At 47.9% G+C, this 19127-nt stretch overlaps 1 protein-coding gene across 1 annotated transcript in view; it reads left to right on the top strand.

Moving 5' to 3' along the window:
• The first annotated feature begins 4690 nt into the window (after nt 1-4690).
• LAMC1 (laminin subunit gamma 1) overlaps nt 4691-19127 on the top strand; it is a 62452-nt gene continuing 48015 nt past the window's right edge. Inside the window, exon 1 of the mRNA XM_084291002.1 lies at nt 4691-5149. Within this exon, the coding sequence (XP_084147128.1) occupies nt 4753-5149 (397 nt within the window). The 5' untranslated portion in view covers nt 4691-4752. The remainder of the gene's footprint in view (nt 5150-19127) is intronic.

Below are 19127 nucleotides of genomic sequence, written 5' to 3'. Positions count from 1 at the left end.
TATGAGGAAAAGAAGGGTTTCACAAGTCATGAGACAGCAACCAGTTTTATTATTAATAAAACAATGGTCATGAGAAGACAACTAGCAGATCATGCTATGAAAAAAACAGTTTGTGACCATACACAATAGTTAACAATTAACTGGGAAGAAAATGTCAGCCTGGAGACATTGGGCAAAAGGAGTTACCCAGCTGTGTATTGCAAAAGATCTTGGGATTTTTGCTGGAAGCTCAGGAAGGATATTTGTTAAACAATTTGACTGTGGTCACGTAGGTCAACGTCCTTTATGGTGAGATACTCATGATCACCCCCAGAACACGCGCTACTTTCTGGGATAGCATTTTATCAGCCTTGGAAGATAATTCTACTGGGAATGCTTTACAGTTAGTGTAAACAGCTCCAGCTCATGCACGTGAAGGATTTGCATTGCTGGGCACATCAGTGAAGAACAGGACTCAGACATTATCCGAATGGGTCTGGCTAAATGATTCCTGCTCTTTACAGCATGTTGGAAAGCTAAGCATTGCTGTAACTTCTTGGTGGCAGAGCATACATCAGTTGACAAAGGTGACACAGCTTGAGACTGTTCTTGGTGAATTTGCTGGCTATATTTTAGAGATGTAATAGCATACAGAGATAAGTTTAACCAGTTCCTTTCACACACTTCCATCCTTGCAGTGCACTGCATGTGCATTGATTGAGATTGGGAGAGCTACAAGGGGAGAAGAGGAGTGTTGAGGAATATCTCATTTCTAAGAAGTTCACTAGATGTTTCAAGGTTGAACTCACTCATCCATGTGTGCCCCTTTCGCAGTCGTCAGTGAGCTTTACAAAGGCAGGAGCTCATTGTGGTCAGGCAAGTAGAGGTCTTGGAGAAGGGAATGGAAAGAGAGGATAAAGATAAAAGATAACTCTCACTTGCTAGAAAACAGAGATTACTAATTAATTTCATACACACCACCAAACAGCTATTAAGCAAAAGTGTTTTTTGTTTAAAGGATGGGATGTGTTTGAATCCACAATATGAAGATGAAAAACTGCACAGTCCTTTCATCTTTAATTTTCATTTTAGTTTTTTTTTTTTTTGCCACATTACAGTCTTACAAGAGAAGGTTAGGATACATCCCAGACCCACTCCAGAATAGATATGCTTCTCTCTCCGTTTCTCCCGGGTTTGCAGAAACTTGTAAGAAGCAGATTACTTTTCATTAATGCATTTAGAGATTTTTTTATTCACCTACCGATAGTTGCTGCATGGGATTATTTAGGATAATCTGCAAAAGAGTGACTAGAAAGTCAGACTTAAATAAAACACTTTATGAAACGCCTTCTGCTTTCACAGCTATCAGTTTCTATTCCAGATTTATTTATAAATGCTGTAACTCTCTGCTTCCATAAAAACATGATATATATAACTATTTAGTAACTAGCACAGTTATCTGGTTTATTCTTTACTTTTACTGCTGTTGATAGTGGACAAAGATTATACTGAAACCTCAGACATTTACCAGAATAATTCACATTTTCTGCAGACCCATTGTTGATTGCAGGACTTCTCTAAGCAGGATGGCCTTAAACCATATCGTAATACAGAATTGCATTTCTTGTGCACTTCTAGCATTAGTTCTAAGTTGCATTTGTTGCATTACATGTGGAAAGATATCATTAGATCCTTAAAGTAGTTCCCCATCTGCAGTTCCTGCAATCCTTGTTGTAATAAACTGTGAGGTACATTAACTCCGGCAAAACTTTTCTCTTCAGTTTCAGCTATGCCTGTAGGTTGTTGCCTGGAGAAATCAAGCTTTTTTGTTGTTGCAGTTGATGCCAAGACTGAAGCAGTGCTGAGCTGGCAGGGATGGAATTGAAATCACACCTTGTACTTCGATTGTTTCACTTCGGACAGTAGAAAGATATGATGGATCAGTTGATAAGAATTTGCAGCATTTTGTATGCTTCAGTGTAATTATACAGATTATCCCAGCTGGAATTGTCAGTCAAAATATTTAAGCCAACTTTTTAAAATAAAGATTTCAACTTTATACAGAAAATCAAGAGTGCCTAAAACTTTGCTTTTATCTTAATAAAATCAAAATGCTTAGAGCAGGTTTTCTCTGTGTTTGCTGATACCTTACAGAAAACTGCAGTGTGGTTTCTTTTCACATATACCTGTAAAGCCACCTGAATTTTGTCACCCAGCGTTTCTGAATTTATTTTATTTATTTTATTTTATTTTTTTGTACTGACCCTGTGGCAAATCTGCTGACTTGCTTTCTTTTAAGTGTTTTTGTTTATTTGGTGGACGGGGAGTGGATGTCTGCTGTAATTACTGTTGTTTGGATTGTGTCCACTGAGAAAAGTAGACGGGCCTGTGGGAAGCCTCTGCGTTATGGGGGTCACGGCAGGGCAGAGCCAAGTGTGCTTCATCTCCCACCACTGCACACACTTCCTCTGCTGGCTGTGCCAGCCTGAGAGGCAAATTGTTCAAATGCAGCTGCTGGAAACTTCTTCCTACATCTCCCAGAACAGGCAGATTGTGAAAAGTAACATCAGGTCGCTTGGGTGCCTTCTCCGGTGGCTGATAACTCGGTGGCTGATAACTCTATAAGACTGATAGCACAGGGCTTTTCTGTCATTTGTTTTTTCGTGTAAACTGACATAAAAGTATGCAGTGAAATGTTTAGGTGTTGAGCAGTTTTCATGCTTGTTGTTTTTCTTTGTGGGGATAACTTCTAACAACCTGTTTTAAAAATTGAGACCCATGGAGCAACCAGGCTCAGCTTTGACAGTCTAAAACTTGTGAACAGTTTTCCTTAGCATGTGCATTGAAATTTTTTGTATGAACAACTAATGAAGATAAATGAGTATGGGAAGAACAAAACTTAAAATGTGTGTTGTCCTGTGATGCTTACTAGAAACATTCTGGACTTTATAACCCCAAGTGGGTCAAATGTATCTACTTAATTTAATTCTGCAAGACAAGCATGTCTCATCTGTTCCTTGCGGAAAAGTAAAAAGGCTCTTTATCTAGGTGTGTTAGTGTTTTCCTTGAGCTGCTGTGGAAGGAGAGAGATTAACTGTGCTTCTACTTTCTTTCAAACTGCTTGTGGGTGTACAATACCTTGTTGCAATTTTGTTGTTGTTGTTGTTGATCAAATGGAAAGAAAATAGCCATTTTCTTCTTCTATTTCCTGTAAGTGGTGCTACTGTAATAAAGGCTGTTTCAGGTTTTTATGGTGCTTTTGCTTTTTCGCATTTCATCTCTTTGTTCTGACTCTCTCCCCTCTTGCTCTCATTCATTTAATTTGATCTGAGTACCTCAAAGAAGAATTAAAGTAACAAAGTGCCATTTTTTACAGTCATCTTTATATATTTTTTCCTGACCACCTCTTGGCTAAATACAGAGCATGTTTTTCTGAGCCTTGGTATCATTGCAGTTAGTGCAGTTTGGGGCAATAAGTGCTTGAATACTTGAACCTGCTTTCAAAGAAGTTGCCATGTCATTTTTTCACCATTCTTTCATTTATCCCCATGCTGTCTAAGCCCAGCACAGTTACCAACATTATCCACAAATATTATTTGCTCTTTTTTGGTGGTTACCCATATGTTTTGTTGTTCTGCCCAGGCTGAAGTCCTATCTATTTAGCAGTCCTTCCTTCCTTTCAGGCAACTCCTCCCACACAGCTTGACTCACGCTACTTCGTGGGATTTTCCAGTCACAAGAATTTATTGACCCAGGTACTGTTACTGTTATTCGCCCTGTAAGCACTGGAAAGTTAGAGAGGTTACCTGGCTGTCCTGCTCTATCAGCACCAGATAAATACTGACCCCAGAATTATTACTTGTGACACCTTCCCTTTCAGATTCGAGTCCGGGTCAGTAACCTGGCAGCAGTGAAGGGTTTCCCAGTCCTTAAATGAAACAGATTTGGGTGGTAAGCCCTGACAACATGGAGCCTTTTCCATGGAAAAGGAATTGTGCACTTTCATACATGAAGATGGCAATTGGTAACTGCTTAAAACCTGCTTCATTTATGTGAGCTCAAATAGCTAAGTGGGAAAAGAATATTTTATTTATTTTTGTGTGTTGCAAAAGCAATGTATTTACGGGGAATACGCTGGGATGCTTTGCTAGGCTCCAAGCTTTGACGGACTGTTTCAGCAGGTAAGGCGCTGAAGAGCGAGCACAGCTCAGGCTCGCGGAGGTGTAATTCTGATTTTGGCGAGATCAGCGCGAGCTGGGTGAGCAAAGCGTGGCCGCATCGCTCCGCTGCAGCGTTACAAACACGCGTGGCAGGGGAGAAACCGCGGCCAAGGGAACGAAGCGGGTTCTGGTGGGCAGAACCGAGCGCGGGGACTCGGTGCTCTCCGGTGCTCCCAGCCCAGCCGCCCCCTCCTCCTGTCAGCAGCACCCCTCCGGCTCGGGACCCGCAGCCTGCAGCCAGCCCCGGAGCCCCCCGGGCGGCGCCGCGCCGCGGGTCCCCGCCCTCCACCTCCCCTCCGCGGCCGCCCCCGTCCCCCCCTCCCCGCATTCCAGCGGCGGGGCCGGGCCGGGCCATGGCGGCCGGGGGCAGCTCCCGGCCTGCCCCGCGCCGCCCGCCCGCCCCTCGGCAGCTCGCCCGGCTCCGCCCGGCGGCGCGGCGCGGCCCGGCCCAGCCCGCAGCGGGAGCAGGGCGCGAGTCGGCGGCTCGGAGCTGCGCGGCGGCCCCAGGCAGCCCCCGCCGCCCCCCGGCCCCCTCGGCCCGAGCCCCGCCGCCATGCGCGGCGGCGGGCGCCGGGCGCTGCCGCTGGTGCTGGCGGCGCTGGCGGCCCTGGCGCTGCCCCGCGGCTGCGGCGCCGCCATGGACGAGTGCGCGGAGGAGCGGAGCGGGCGGCCGCAGCGCTGCATGCCCGAGTTCGTCAACGCCGCCTTCAACGCCACGGTGGTGGCCACCAACACGTGCGGGTCGCCGGCCGAGGAGTACTGCGTGCAGACCGGCGTCACCGGCGTCACCCAGTCGTGCCACCTCTGCGACGCCGCCCAGCCCCACCTGCGGCACGGCGCCGCCTTCCTCACCGACTACAACAGCCAGGCCGACACCACCTGGTGGCAGAGCCAGAGCATGCTGGCCGGCGTGCAGCACCCCGCCGCCGTCAACCTCACCCTGCACCTGGGTAAGGCGGCGCGGGGTCAGCAGCCCCTCGGGGGGGGAGTCGCCGAGGGGTCGCTAATTAACCGGGGTAACCGCACGGCCCCGGCGTGCCGCCCGCAGCCCCCGCCCCGGAGCCCAGCGACGCGCCTCGTCCTGCAGACAGCCCCGCTTGGGGTCGGGGAGGTGGGCGTTGGGCTTCGGGACCTTTGGGTGGGATGCGCCCGTGTCTCATGTGATGGAGGCGAGCCGTGGGCTCCCCTGGCAGCAGCGCCTGCCGGCTGCACCCACCTGCAGAGCCCCTCGTGTTGGGAGCGCTGCGATGAGCACATCGGCGTTAGGGGCTAGGGGAGCGCGTTTGGGTTAGGGCGGGCAGTAACACCTCTTTTTCTGCTTTAGTTTTTACTTCTTGTACATCGGGAATTGTTATTCTCGTCATTGGAGAAAGCAGTAAGCTAAGAGTTGATTTCATTTATTAATAGAACATCATCATAATCCTTTATATTAAGGTAAACCTTAGATCATCATCATAACCCTTTATATCAAGGTAAACCTTAGTTTATAGGCTTACCTGCATTACTGCTGCATTTGATCCTGTGCAGCTCTGTGTGTGTGTATCATATGAAAAACAATCCACTTTTCTAACATACTGGAACAAACGATGTGCTGTGTGCCAGGCTTTGAAGAAGTGTGCTCGTGTCTTTCATGAAAACACCATCTTTAAAACATCGCTGGCAAATCAATATTGTGGCACTGCAATGTGGTGTCTGTCAGTCACATGGGTTTCGGGTTTGTCTTAAGGGAAAGCTGCCTGCCCAACTATGAGGTACTTGCTCTAGGCTTGATGGTGGCAGGAGTTAATTTTAAGAAGACTTAATAGCGAAGTGTTAAGCTACTTATGCAGGTGGTGTTGTATGGTTTTGTGAGGCGTTTGGGGGCATGAAGCCCTTCTACACAGCTGGTTCTGCATGATCTCCAAGGACCCACTTGATGCTGCAGCTGCCTTTACTTTTAAAGTGCTGCTATCCTGGCTGCTCAGCACTGCTGTGTGCCCCTTCAGGGCTGGCAGCATCCTCTTTGTGCCTCCAGCTTGCAAATGCTGTCCTGCGCTGAGTTTCTGCCAGCTTGGGATGTCTTGATTAACGTACAATGATGTTCGGCCTGTGTAGAGCAGAGTAATGTTTTCCTGCCACAGCAGAAGGCAAATAAGAGTTGCAAGGCTGTTGTCAACATGTGAAAGCAGGCTGTTGGGCCTTGTAACTTCTTTGGAAATTCTAAGAATTTACACGTCAAGTTTAAAAACCTTAGCTTGGGAATTGGATGCTAGCAGGCAGCTTGGTATAGAGAATAGTGTGGATCAGCATTATGAAGTTGCAGGTGTGTGTGGACAGGAGGTCTCAGCCCAAAAATTATGATGCTCACAGAAGAGAGGGGAAATTACCACCCCTTCTAGAAATGGCTATCAGCAGTCATAAATGCTTCTTATCTTCGTATGAAAGAGCACCGAGGCCCTCCAAGTAAGAGCCTTTCCCCGAGAGCTCTGGAGAAGTGAGCGTGTCTCTGGTTCGCATGTAAGCGAGCTGATGGGTGAGAGCAGGAGCACACCGCCATGACCTTCCCTTCCACTTTCTTAAAAGCATCCCCTTGCTTCCCCCAGCTGCCAGCTCCTGAGGCTGAGTACTTTCTATCTGAGCCTTGCCCAAAGTAATCTTCCTTTTTTCCAGTGCCACCCTACCCCCTTATTCCCATGCATTCCAAGAATCAGGGACTTCAGGGAAGTGATGACGTCTTTTAAGCTGAGTGTGGAAGCTGAGACGTTGCGATGTGTAGGTAGTTGTCTTTGCTTGTTTCTGAAGTCAGAGTCCCATCGTTTTTACAGCCTGTGCTGTTCACTTCTGCTTGCAGCACTAGGACAGTCCTGGCATCTCCCCAGCACTTTGTGTGCACGTTTTAGTACGGCTTTGCTAGTTAGACCCCTCATGCAGCGAAACAAAGCCTTGGGGTAAAGCTTTAAACACTGGAAGAAGAGGACAAGAAAAAGTGTGGACTATTCCCGGTGCTGGCAAAGGCTTGGTTCCAGCTGTTGGGATCCCAGCATTTCCTTCCTTGGATGAAGGGGCAGCATCCATCCTCGGCACACCAGCAGCTTTGCTGCGAGCAGTCCTGCTTCTGTCCTCTCTTCTTCTGCACTGTCTGTTGTAACAAACATGTCAGCTGTGTTTGTGGGGCTGGGTCACAGTTAGAGCTGAGCCCTGCTGCTCGTGGCTTCTTCTGAAATCCGTGCTGCAGGCTGGTCTGTAAGCACCCCTCTCCACGACGGTCGGCATCTTGTCAATGTAAGATAAAGAAAACTCATTAAAGCCCCTGGCTGTTAGGAGAAATGGGTTGTGAGGCTCCTTCACCTCCCCCTTTTCTAAACCCTCAGTCCTTTATTTGGCTTTGAGGAGAGTACCGATGCTTGGTTATATATACTCTGCCTGCGAAGTGTACTTTGGGGCATGACTGCCATTTGAAGGCATTTGCAAGGAAACCCAGGCAGGATGCCAGCTTTTATGTTCAGCTTCAGTTTGATTTGCCAGTTGTTTGTAGCAGAAGAGATTTTTTTTTTTTTTTAAGCACAGAAAGGCAGCTTTTTTTTTTTTTAAAGGAAGGGCCACAAAACGTGCCCTAACTCAAGTATTCAGTTATGCAGCTGGGAAGCAAGCAGTCACCGCAGGTTGTCCTGGTGAAACCTTGCAGGCTGGCCGGGCGCTGCCTTCCTAGGAAACAGGCATGGAACTAAATCAAGCAAGTGGGTTGTTTGCACGTAAAGGTTTGCATAAGGAGTTAAAACTAAACCCTGAGAAAAGGTGATTGATTCATTGGCAGAGTGTTCCTAGCACTTACGTAGGCACTCCAGGTTTGTGAGTGCCCAAGTACACTGTGACTCCAGCCTAAGATCCTCCTCAGTTACTAGTTTGGCTTTCAAATTAGGGCTTTTAGGGGATGCTCTCACTACCTACTCAGGTGAGAGCCTACTCAGCAAGCGGGCTCACCCAGCATGGTGCTGGTTATTCCCAAACAGCAGAGCATGGAGGGGGCAGGCTGAGGAGCTCAGTTCCTGACCCGCATTACCTTCTGCAGGGGCTTTATCCTGCATCTATAATCTTTCTTCAGTAAAGGTTTTTTATTGTGCAAGCCATTTAATTTGGAAGAGTCCTCTGTGCCGAACACAGCACCTTAGCAGTGCAATTTGTTGGGAAATCCTCGGGAGACGTTGTTGGACCTGGGCTGGGAATGGCTTGCCCGGTGCTCCAGTGCCTTCTCTGTGGTATTTGCAGAGCCCTGAGGGGACTCTATTTTAGTTGGCCTCACAAAGGCTTGATTTACATTTTGCAGGTTTCAACATGAGTAGTTAAGAGATCAGTTTTTTTAGTGGCCAGCAGTTGTTCGGTGCAGTTATATAAAGTAGCTCTAAAGCTCTCTATCGCTACTCACATACTCCTTAAATTCCAAAGTTTTCTCCAATTCCTCTGTCCTGCGTCCTTCTTGGGATGCTGATGGCAGTGAGGCATTTGGGAATACTATACATGGCAGAGCACTTATTTTAGGGGATGGAGCGAGCTGCGATTGGGTGGTGTTTTTGCAGCAGAAATAGCTGCTATTTGTGGTGCTCGCCCTGAATTGCTGGAAGGATTAATCACCAGTTTTGACACAGACACATAGCTGTTTTTGTAGTTTTAAATCTTGGAAACTATTGTTTGCTGAGCTTACTGAAAAATTTCTGGTTTGCTCAGTAGCATTTGATTTGCAGCCCAAAGCTCCAGGGGGCTGGCTTGGCCTTGGCAAGGCTGCAAGCGAAAATCTCGGGCCGCTGCTTTTCATGGAAATGAAGAATGACACTGATCTGCAGCCTCTGGTTTACCATAATACTTAAACTGCAGCATAAAGAGCATAGCGTTGATGTCCTTCATTATGCAGCTCTTGCCAGGGCAGTGCTGGTACCGCTCATGTCCTTGGGGCCCTGGTGCTCTGATTGCTGCTGCTGGTAGTGCTGTGGTAGCTCCCGCGCAGGCTGGCTGCTGTCTACCTGTGCCTTAGCTGGCATGTGGGATAAAATCAGGTCAGCCTACGCTTATGTGTCTCTTCTTCATCGAGTCTTGCTTATTAGTGGCTAGCACAATGCATTTTAAAGTTGGTTCAGAAAATAACATGAGTTCTGTAACTGCCCCGTAGGCTGCAGGAGCTGTGTGGCCTCAGCTGTCCTGTGGCACAAGCCTGGTTTTGGCCCAGGCACGGTGAGCCCAGGGAAATTCACTGGCTGTAGGTGAAGGACAAGCATGGGTGGGTGCCTGTGTCGAGGACCTGTGGCAATGCTAGCTCTGTTCCAAACTCGCTGTGATGTTTCAGCAGCTTAAGGCAAAGGCCTTCCCTGAGGATGGACTTGGAGTTGGTTTGTCGGCCCATGGCAGCCTGTGAGCGGCGTGAGATTGAGGGCGCGTTGGTGGTGGTCTGCCCTGCGTGCCTGTGAAAGCAGGTGCATTATTAGACCGTGTTTGCCGTGTCTTGTCTGCACGCTGGATGCGACCAACTGCTCTTGGGTGTGTGAGAGGGGCCCGTCCCTGTTCTGCTGCCGTCACAGCGACTTCTTTCTAGCAACGTGCTCGTGCGAGGGCAGCGTTGGCCATCCCATCGGCACCGACGAGTGCTCTGGCTGGGTGCTCAGCACACCCTTTGTGCTGTGAGATTAGAAAGCTGCTGCCCGCAGAAGCGTACGGCTGTCAACCGGGGCCGTGGGGGTGAGGCTACCTCCCACAGCCTGCCAGGCCACAGGTACGGGCTGGTACCGTGCTGTGAGCCTTCACGGTGGGCAACGCGTACTTCTGAGGGAGCACATCGCAAGTTCTCAGACTCTCCCCTCTACAGAAGCTCCTACAGTGGTGGAGATTTCAGCTGCAAAAAGGAACAAAAATGGTAAGGAAACTTTATTTAAGTTAAATGCAAACCACTCAGCCTCAGTCTTTAATCTCTTTTCTGCTGGTCCAGCCCTATTTGAGAGATGACTTAAAAAACAAAAACCCCCAAGCCCCCTATGTATTATTCAGTAATCTTCAGCATTTTGTTTTGAAACTGGGTGGCAAAGCTCTCCTGGTTTCCATGCTTCTACTTGTTGCAGATATTCCAATGTGATAGTCATCAAAGAGAAGTTTCCAGTGGTAATCATGCCTGCAGTTCTGACACAACACAGCTGTGTTCACTAATGGAGAATTTCAAAATTTCCTCTTTCAGAAATAGTATCCAAAAACTATTATAGGATTTTTTTGTGTGTAGGTAAGCCAGTATTATCTTGTATATAGGAGGCAGAATTCCAGATAGCTTTAGGGTTTATCTGTGCATTTGTTTTGGGGCATGGTTGTTTTGTGGGGGAAGGGGAAGGTTTGTGAGCTTTTTGGTGAGGTGGTGTAGTGAGATCTTGCAAAGACATGGGGTTTGTGGATTTGTGGATCAGCTCTCGGTAGTGTTCTTGTCTTTGTTGCAGAGAGAAGTACTTGGAGAACAGTTTATCTGGCCTTGCTTTGCATTGCGTGCCACATCTTCTGGGAGGGCAGCAAGGGAATCCTCCAGTTCAGCGTCAGGGGCGTGGGATGCTCTTGAGGGAAGGCTGGGTGCAGAGTTGGTCCCAACGCTGGGCAGGCTGAGCTGGAAGGGGGGCTCGGCCCTTCCTGACAGAAAGGCCAGCTACATCTTGGGAATCTTCTAAAAACAAAACACCTAAATTCCATGACACATCAAGATCTGCTTGATGACAGGGCTTGTTGTTCCTTGGCCCTTCCATGTCTAAGTGGACGGTGTGCGCGCGGCCGCATGGTTTCTCCGTGGCACTTCTTCTCTCCCCTGTTCCAGGGCCGAGTGAACTCGGCAAAGTCTCAAGTTGGCAGCAGTCCAGTTCTCAGCAAATTGCTTTCATCTTGTGATTTATCTTTTCAAGGTCTGCTTTATAGCTCAGCCTCCTTGGGCACCAGAAAAGGCCTGGTTCTGCCGTGGTGAGCACCTGGCACGTGGGCTGAGTAATTTCTGAGGGGGGAAAAGTGCCAGGGATCCTGAGCAGATTTGTTGGTAAAAAGGATTTTCTTTCCTTGTATATTTTGCTTCAATGTATATAGTTTTGGAAAGCAGCTCTTTTAATTCAAAGATAACGTCTCTCTCGGGGCTTTAAGGAAATGGTTGTATCGAACCTCTGTCTTCAAGAGGGATAAGCAGTCCCTTTTTGTGATACTTTCTTATGCTGTAAACTAAATGCTCCGTTTGTGTTGGTACTATCTCTTACTGGGATTAATGGGATGAAAAATCATTCCCTTCTGGAAAAATGCTTCTTGGCATCATAGCGTTAAGTAAAATTGCTTAACTAAGTGAAAAGAAATCTTTCTTGTCCAGGGACTTCTGTGGTTCGTTTCCAATTATGTTGGTTATTTATGGTCCTTTCATGTGCAGTCCTCTGCATGTCCCATCCTATGGGATTTTGTGTGGGATGTTCTTCCCGACAGTCCCCTGCAGTGAGCTAGGCTGCACAGCCAGTCCCGGGGGATGAGCCCTAGAGAGGCCACACTGCTGCCTGTGAGCTCCCGAGCATAGTTTATTTGTGGGTATCCTGTATATCTGCATCTGCTGGAGCCGGTACTGCCTCCTGGCTGCAGCCATTGCTGTGCACGGTGTGGTCCAGCTCTCCCTGCTCTGGTTCTGGTGCTGATGCCTCCCTGCCACTGCTTTGGTGTCTCCTGTGCTTCAGGACCTTCTCTGGGTTCCTTGGTGGGTCTCCTGGCTCCCACTAGCCTGGCTTGAGGAGCGTACTGCGTGCAGTTTTGCAGTGCTGAGTCACTTGCTTGATGGAAGTTGTGAATGATCTGGTGATTCAACCACATATGGTTTCTCTCATCTTCTTGCTGACCCCCTGTTGGCTTCACTCTTGTGTTTTCTGGCCCCTCTCCTGTATCTGCCCCTGGCTTTCTGTTCCTTTCCTCAGCTCCTTGCAATGTGCCTGGGCTTTGCTTCCCTCCTGCTCCCATTTCCCTGGTGCTGATGTTCATGAGCTGTGAAATTTGAGGGGATTCCTCACACCTAGGACACTCTGAGTGCACCGTAGTTGGATGCCCTAATGTTCTTTAGTCATCATTTCATCATAAAACCTCAGCTCTTTTCGCTGTTGATTCTTAATGTGTGGAGGGTTATGAAGAAGATGTAAAAAGCATGAAGTGAGGAGATGCTGGGCCCCTCACTGCAGGAAGACCATTGAGGTGCTTGAGCGAGTCCAGAGAAAGGCAACGAAGCTGGTGAGGGGTCTGGAGAACAAGTCTTCCGACGAGAGGTTGAGGGAGCTGGGATTGTTCAGTCTGGAGAAGAGGAGGTTCAGGGGCGACCTTATTGCTCCCTATAGGTACCTTAAAGGAGGCTGTAGCGAGGTGGGGGTTGGTCTGTTCTCCCACGTGCCTGGTGACAGGACAAGGGAGAACGGGCTAAAGTTGCGCTAAGGGAGGTTTAGGTTGGATATTAAGAAAAACCTCTTTACTGAGAAGGGTTGTTAAGTTGCCCACGGAAATGGTTGAGTCACCATCCCTGGAGGTCTTTAAAAGATGTTTAGATGTAGAGCTCAGTGATATGGTTTAGTGGAGGACTGGTTAGTGTTAGGTCAGAGGTTGGACTCGATGATCTTGGAGGTGTCTTCCAACCTAGATGATTCTGTGAGACTTGGAAAACCCTGAGCAAGCCTCAAGACAGGGAGGCTGAGCTTACTTACCTGGGCACTCGGACAGTTGGGCGTCTGTGGGAGCTGACCAGGCGTAGGCTTGCAAGCGTTTCTTGCTAGCCATGCAAATGCTTGAACTCTGAATAAACCAAACTCCCGCGATCATTCCCTACTGAATGAAATGCAGCTTTCTGCCTGCTTTACCTCCCAGCCTGCTCCCTGCCCCCCAGCTCCTCCTCTCCAGAGATTTCACGCTGCACTGGGAAGGGATGGATGTTCAGTGGAGGTCGACCGGCACTCTGCAGGCATGAGTTAACTGGTTAAATTACTGGCATTGCACATCACTGCTCTTCTGCTCTCTGAGCAGAGTGACTCTGCATACATCTGTACGTACACGCTGCCACTTTCTCACACGGAATGGCTTTTATCCATTGGTAATTTGTCTGAAAACATTGAAGTCGGTTGTCGTGGTGCCAGTCCTTGACTTCTGGTTGGGAATGGAAGCTTGTGGTTTTCGTGAGGGATTGATATTTCATATGGTAGTAAATGCCTCTAGGAAACAATGAAATGACTTGCAGAGCTACTGATCTGAAACTAGAGCTCTCTTGCAAGTAATTGGTGTCGTTTATTATCCTAAAAGGGCAGTTATAAACAATGCATTTTTCTTTTCATGGGTAAATTTCTAAACACTGGAGATTTGAGGCTACTGGATGAGGAAAAAATTACTAGAAGCTGTCTGAGTAGATGAGTTTAAAAGAAACATTTATTGACCCCATCATTGGCGTTCCCCATCATTGGCATCCTGTGTGGAAGGTTTGATGTGTCACTGTGAGTCACCATAGACCTTCCCAGTCCTGCTGCTGTGAACTGTGTGTGAACTGCAAACATCTGGCTGAAAGCCTCCGGGAGGAGACCACATCACTCATCTACCCAGGGCAAACAGGCAGGAGTACTGCTTACAACACAGCTGCTTTGGTCAGTTTGAGGGGTATTTTCTCTGCTGCAGATTTCTTCCTGACCTTACTTTCCTGTACTTCCATCCCTCATAAGGTGCAGGAGCTGTGTAAGAATAAGTCCATATCAGCTTGGGAGGTGCTGGAAGGCCAGAAATCCCAAACTCAGAGCATCCCAAGTTGGTGTGCTCTGTTGGCACTGCTGCCAGCCTTTATTTGGGTGAGGATTGCACAACTTCATGAACTGTCCCCCAGAAGGGACTATTAAAAGGTATTTAATTTGGTATCCACTGATACATTTAGAGAGATCTGGGAAAATGTGTTCAACTCTCTATGTAGGTAGTGTTGGGGAAGATCATCAGAAGATTCCCCAAATTGGGTTTCTTGCCTTGATTCTCTGTGAGTACAAGCCTGGCAATAAAAATCCTGCTTTTTGATGACAAATCATATTTTGCTCCTAATTCGTAGCACCCAACAGTAGTGTCTGAAAGCGGTCTGGAGAAGCTGTGATGCGGCTGCAGCGCTGGCTGTTGAGGAGCATTGCAGTCACCAGCAGAGGTGAAATTTTTGGTCACACCAGGGAAGGAACTGGTTTGTTTTTTGGGTGTGCTTGAGTAGCTGGCTCTGGTCTCTCCATACGTTTTAACCAAGTTAATGTTTATTACTGCCCAGGATTTGGATGCGCTGCTGCAGCCGTGGTGTGGTCTGGGCTGGTGACATTGATTTCTGTGCACACAGTGTCAGTAGCTATTGCATGGAAGAGGCCAGAAGTGTTCATAGGAAGGGAAGCTTGGTTCTTCCTATTGCAAACCTTGTACCAAATGTCTCCTCGTTAATTTGTCTGCGAATTAATAGCCTTTTTCATGTCATCCAAGCCGTCTGTTTTGCAACTTCAGGGGCTGTGGCATTGTTCTGTTGTGGAACGCTTGGTAGAAAATTAACATGCTGCTCTGGCAGATGGGAGGGACCCTGTTCCCCAGCCTTTCTGTCACACAAATCCAGCTTTTCTGTTTCTTCCCCACCCCTAAAAAATCTACGTTAACTTGAAAACAGTGGGAGGGAATTAAATGTGTTTTGAAAGGGTGATCCCATGGGCAGGAGTGGTATTGAGTGCTTACACAGTGTATAGAAAGGGTTTGTGGGAAGAGAGGTTGTTCAGCAAAATGAATGGAGTTTAGAGTTGTTAATCTGTGTCATTAGCACTGTGTACCAGAAAGTTTAAACTCTGCCTGACTAAATAGCACGACTCTTTGAAATTCACAGCAGTGCTGGCAGCCCCCTGGCTTTTGTCGAGCCCAGCAGCCCTGTGCCCCATCCCACCGCAGGAAGCCATTGGTGGCTCTGGGGAAACCACGAGAGCCCAGCTCCAAGAAACCTCAAGCGAATGAGTCGGTGTCGCCACCGGACCCACAGAAGGTGCAGATGTGAAATGAACCAACCCTCGGCTCCCTCTCAAGCTCACTTTCACGTCTGTGCTCCCTGTGTGTAATTAGCACAGCGCAGGAAAGCTTTCTTCATCGCCCCCTCTGAGGGTTGGTGCGTGTCCTGACTTGTCCAAGAAATCTATTGGTAATAGTCCAAAGCACAAAGGGAGCACGGAGCACGTCCGTCTGTGGCCGTGTGCCATCTCCAGAAGCCTTCGCCTTGTGCAGGTAGTTGTGCTGGCTGCCCACGGTGCTTCGAGGCAAGCTTGTCTTGAAACACGTGGTTGTGGTCTGTCAGCTTTTGCTCTTCTCGTGCTGACTTCTGAAAGCCATTTTTTTTTGTCACAGGAAACTCAGCAGAAAAGTTAATTGATTGCTAAAATGTTTTGCTTGGCAAGCAGGCGCAATGCCTGCGAAGGGTGTTTTAAATACAGTGGCAGCTCATCAGGTACATGATGCTTGGCCACCCCTTGGGTGAGAAGTGGCTCTTGCTTCAGGTGGTAGCACAAGGTGTCTTGTCAGGTCTGAAATAATGACTGCCTCACCGTGCATTTTTTAAAGAGAAACAAAAAATGCGTGCCCGTGTAGTGGGTTTATGTGGCAAGGTTTCGGTAGTGGGGGGCCATTGGGGTGGCTTCTGTGAGAAGAATCCAGAGGCCCCTGGTGGAGCAGGCTGTCCCCCTGCAGCCCATGGGTCCCACATGGAGCAGATCTCCATGCTGCAGCCCGTGGAGGAGCCCCCAGTGGAGCAGGTGGATGTGGCCTGGAGGAGGCTGCGGCCCATGGAGAGCCCCTGCAGGAGCAGGCCCCGGGCTGGAGCTTCAGCTTGTGGAGAGGAGCCCACGCAGGAGCAGAGGGTCTCGGGGGAGCTGCCGCCCACCTGTGGGGGACTTGTCAGGAGCAAACTGCTCCAGCACGGATGGACCCTGTGGTATGGAGCTGTGTGGGAGCAATTCTTGAAGAGCTGCTGCCTGTGGGCAGCCCCCGCAGGCTCAGTTCAGGAAGGACGGCATCCCGTGGGAGGGATCCCACGGGGAGCAGGGGCAGAGAGTGACCGTGAAGGAGCGGCGGAGATGAAGTGCTACAGACTGACTGCAGACCCTGTTCCCCTGCACCGCTTGGGGAGAGGAGGTGGAAGAGGGTGGATGGGTGAAAGGTTGTTTTTTTTTTTTTTTTTTTTTTTTCCTTTGTTTTTCAGTTCTCTAGCTTGTTAGTAATAGCCAATAAATTTTACTGTCTCCCTACTCTGAGTCTGTTTTGCCCATCATGATACTTGTTGAGTGATCTCCCTGTCCTTATCTCAACCCTTGAGCCCTTTGCTTCATATTTTCTCCCCCTTCCTCTTTGAGGAGGGGGAGTGAGAGAGCAGTTGAGGTGGAGTTCAGCTGCCCACCCGAGTAAAACCACCACATCTTGGTAAATTTTCCAAGTGTCCGGCCCTTCAAGATAGCTGTGAAGACCACTTCTGCCTTCTCAGATGTAAGCTGAGTGGTGGGGTATACCTTGAGCCTCCAGGACAAGCAGTGATGGTTTGAGGTATTTTAGAGTCGAACATCAAAAGCTATCACACAGTTAATGATAAACTAGTTAAACTCTAGTAGCAGAGACCATTGCTTTGAAGTAGAAGTGAGCATTTGTAGTTGAAAGAACATTTAAGTCCTAGCTTAGTGTACTTTTTTTTACATCCCTGAGAAAAGTATGTTTAAAGACTTAAAGAGTAGGTTTCTTAAGCTGTTGGAAAAGATGACTTGTCATTCCGAACTGGCAATTAAAAATGAATCAATAAATAGTTGGTACATCATTCCAGGAATGCCTTGCATCCTCATGCCTAAAGGACATACACCGCTTCTTATTTGAAGAACATTTGCAAGGTAAAAAACAAACAAATCATCGTTAAGCTCCTCCAAAATTAAGTACGAGCAATAAGGATGCTCTATAGGAAGCCTGGGCTTTCACTTCTGGCTTGAATAATGGACAACGTTCATGAGTTGCTCAACTCCTCGCCCAGGCTGTACCATTTTGTGTTGTGCACCTACTTCTTTCCCTTCCTTCTTCCCCAACTCCCGCAGTTTTTATGCTGTCTCTGTACTCAGTTGCTGTGACAGCACATTGCAGAGCAGAAACACTGCGCAGTGTTCCCGCAGCGGCCTTGTGCTTTGTTTTGGAGGCAGGAGGTGAAGGTGCAGTGTCCCTGTGCCACCAAGGTACTCCTGCTGCTCTGCTGGGGCTGGGGGCACGGATCTGCAGCCCTGGGTTGAGCCTCTCAGCTTGTTTCATCAAGTCCTAGTGGCTTCCTTGATCGAAAGATAACCTTTTTGGTGGGTTTGGAGATAAGGGGATCACTGCTGCAATGTGCCTGGGGCCATGCAAGTGCTGGCTGAAGGGGAAGAAGTGCTGGGAATGCACAGCCTGCGGCAGGGACTGGACACAGCTTACACAAGTTTCAGCCGATTTTGGAAACACCCTAAAGTGTGGTGGATTTTTTTTTTTTTTTTTTTTTTTTTTTTACAAAGAGCCTTGCAGTAATTCTAATCAGAAGTGAGCACTTTGGTTTATGTAAAGCTACTCAGAGCTTTTGATGCTCAGACTTCAGTAAAAGAAAGAAATGAGCAAGCTAAAATTTCTCTTTTGGGCCTTGCCACAGGGATGCAGATCATTCAGCTGACAAACCTAGGAAAAAGGTTGAGATATTATAGGGCCTTTCTGGGGAAGGGTTTTCATAAATAAAATACGCATGTTTGTGTTCTGACTTAAACACAGAATTCTTACATAGTTTTACTTTATGTAAAACATCTTCATTTTAGTTTGAGATTCAGCTGTCCTAGCTTGTTCTAGCTGACTTTGCATAAGCAAACTTTTAAAAATTAATAATCCATTAAAATAAGTGGACAAAGTGATATTTATGCAGCTGTTTGATGCTCTGGAAAGCAGATTCAGGGGCGAAGGATTGATCAATAGTGTCTCTTTTAAATCTGTTCATCATAATTAAGATGAATTGATGTGAAGACTAAACCTAATTTTCATAAATAATGCTGAAGTATCAGCTGGTGCATCCAAATACAATTACATTTATACACTCATTTTAATATTAATAAGGTAATGACTTTTTTTTTTTTTATGGGCTAAGAGCTCCTGTAGTGATGGATGAGATAAAGCCCATAAAAGCCTCCTGTGCTGCTGCTGGACAACACCCATCCCAGAGCCAATCAAACTACTGAATGACAGACAGAGCCTGGAGATGTCTGTTGTGTCTCAGTGCCTTGGGTTAGCTGCTTAAACAGCTCCTGCAGAATTACTGTCAGGCTGGCCAGGTTGGTGCTGTGTCAGCATTTCTTTTATTGAAAACCTTCCCCAGGGATGCACGGCTGGCAAACCCATCTTGGAGGACACAGCCCTGCAAGTCTTTGTAGAATACAGATGCAAAACCAATGGCCGAAAACATGCTTTTTGGGCCAGAAAATGAGCGGGATTCATTAGTCTTAAGGAGAGTATTTTTTTTTTTCTTTTTTTCTGATGCAACTTTCACCTACTTAATTTGTGGCTGCCTGGAGGGATGGAAAAGGAGCTTAGCATACCTGAGGGCTTTACTTAGAGTTCTCCATTTATGTGTCCTACCCACACAGCGATGAGCAAGAAAACCCTTAGAGCTATGAATTTTTGTGCAGGTATGCAGCAGCTCCTGCCCAGGCCACTGCAGAGGATCCAGTGGCGCTGAGGGGCAGGCCCTGGCTCTGTGACCAGAGGCGCTGTGCCGGGAGCAGGAGCCACCTGCCCGCTTGGGTTCCTGGGTTGTGAGGGGCTTGGATGGAGCACACACCCTGACAGCTTTCATTTCTGCACATAAGGGATGTATACGTGTAGTGGTGCCTGAATCATGGGAGCAAGTGCTCTTCATTCAGGTTACCA

This window comes from Netta rufina, assembly GCF_964035555.1.
Source record: "Netta rufina genome assembly, chromosome: 8".
Lineage (NCBI taxonomy): Eukaryota > Metazoa > Chordata > Aves > Anseriformes > Anatidae > Netta > Netta rufina.
The sequence above is the reverse complement of the archived record's forward strand: the minus strand, read 5'-3'. Positions and strand labels throughout refer to the sequence as shown.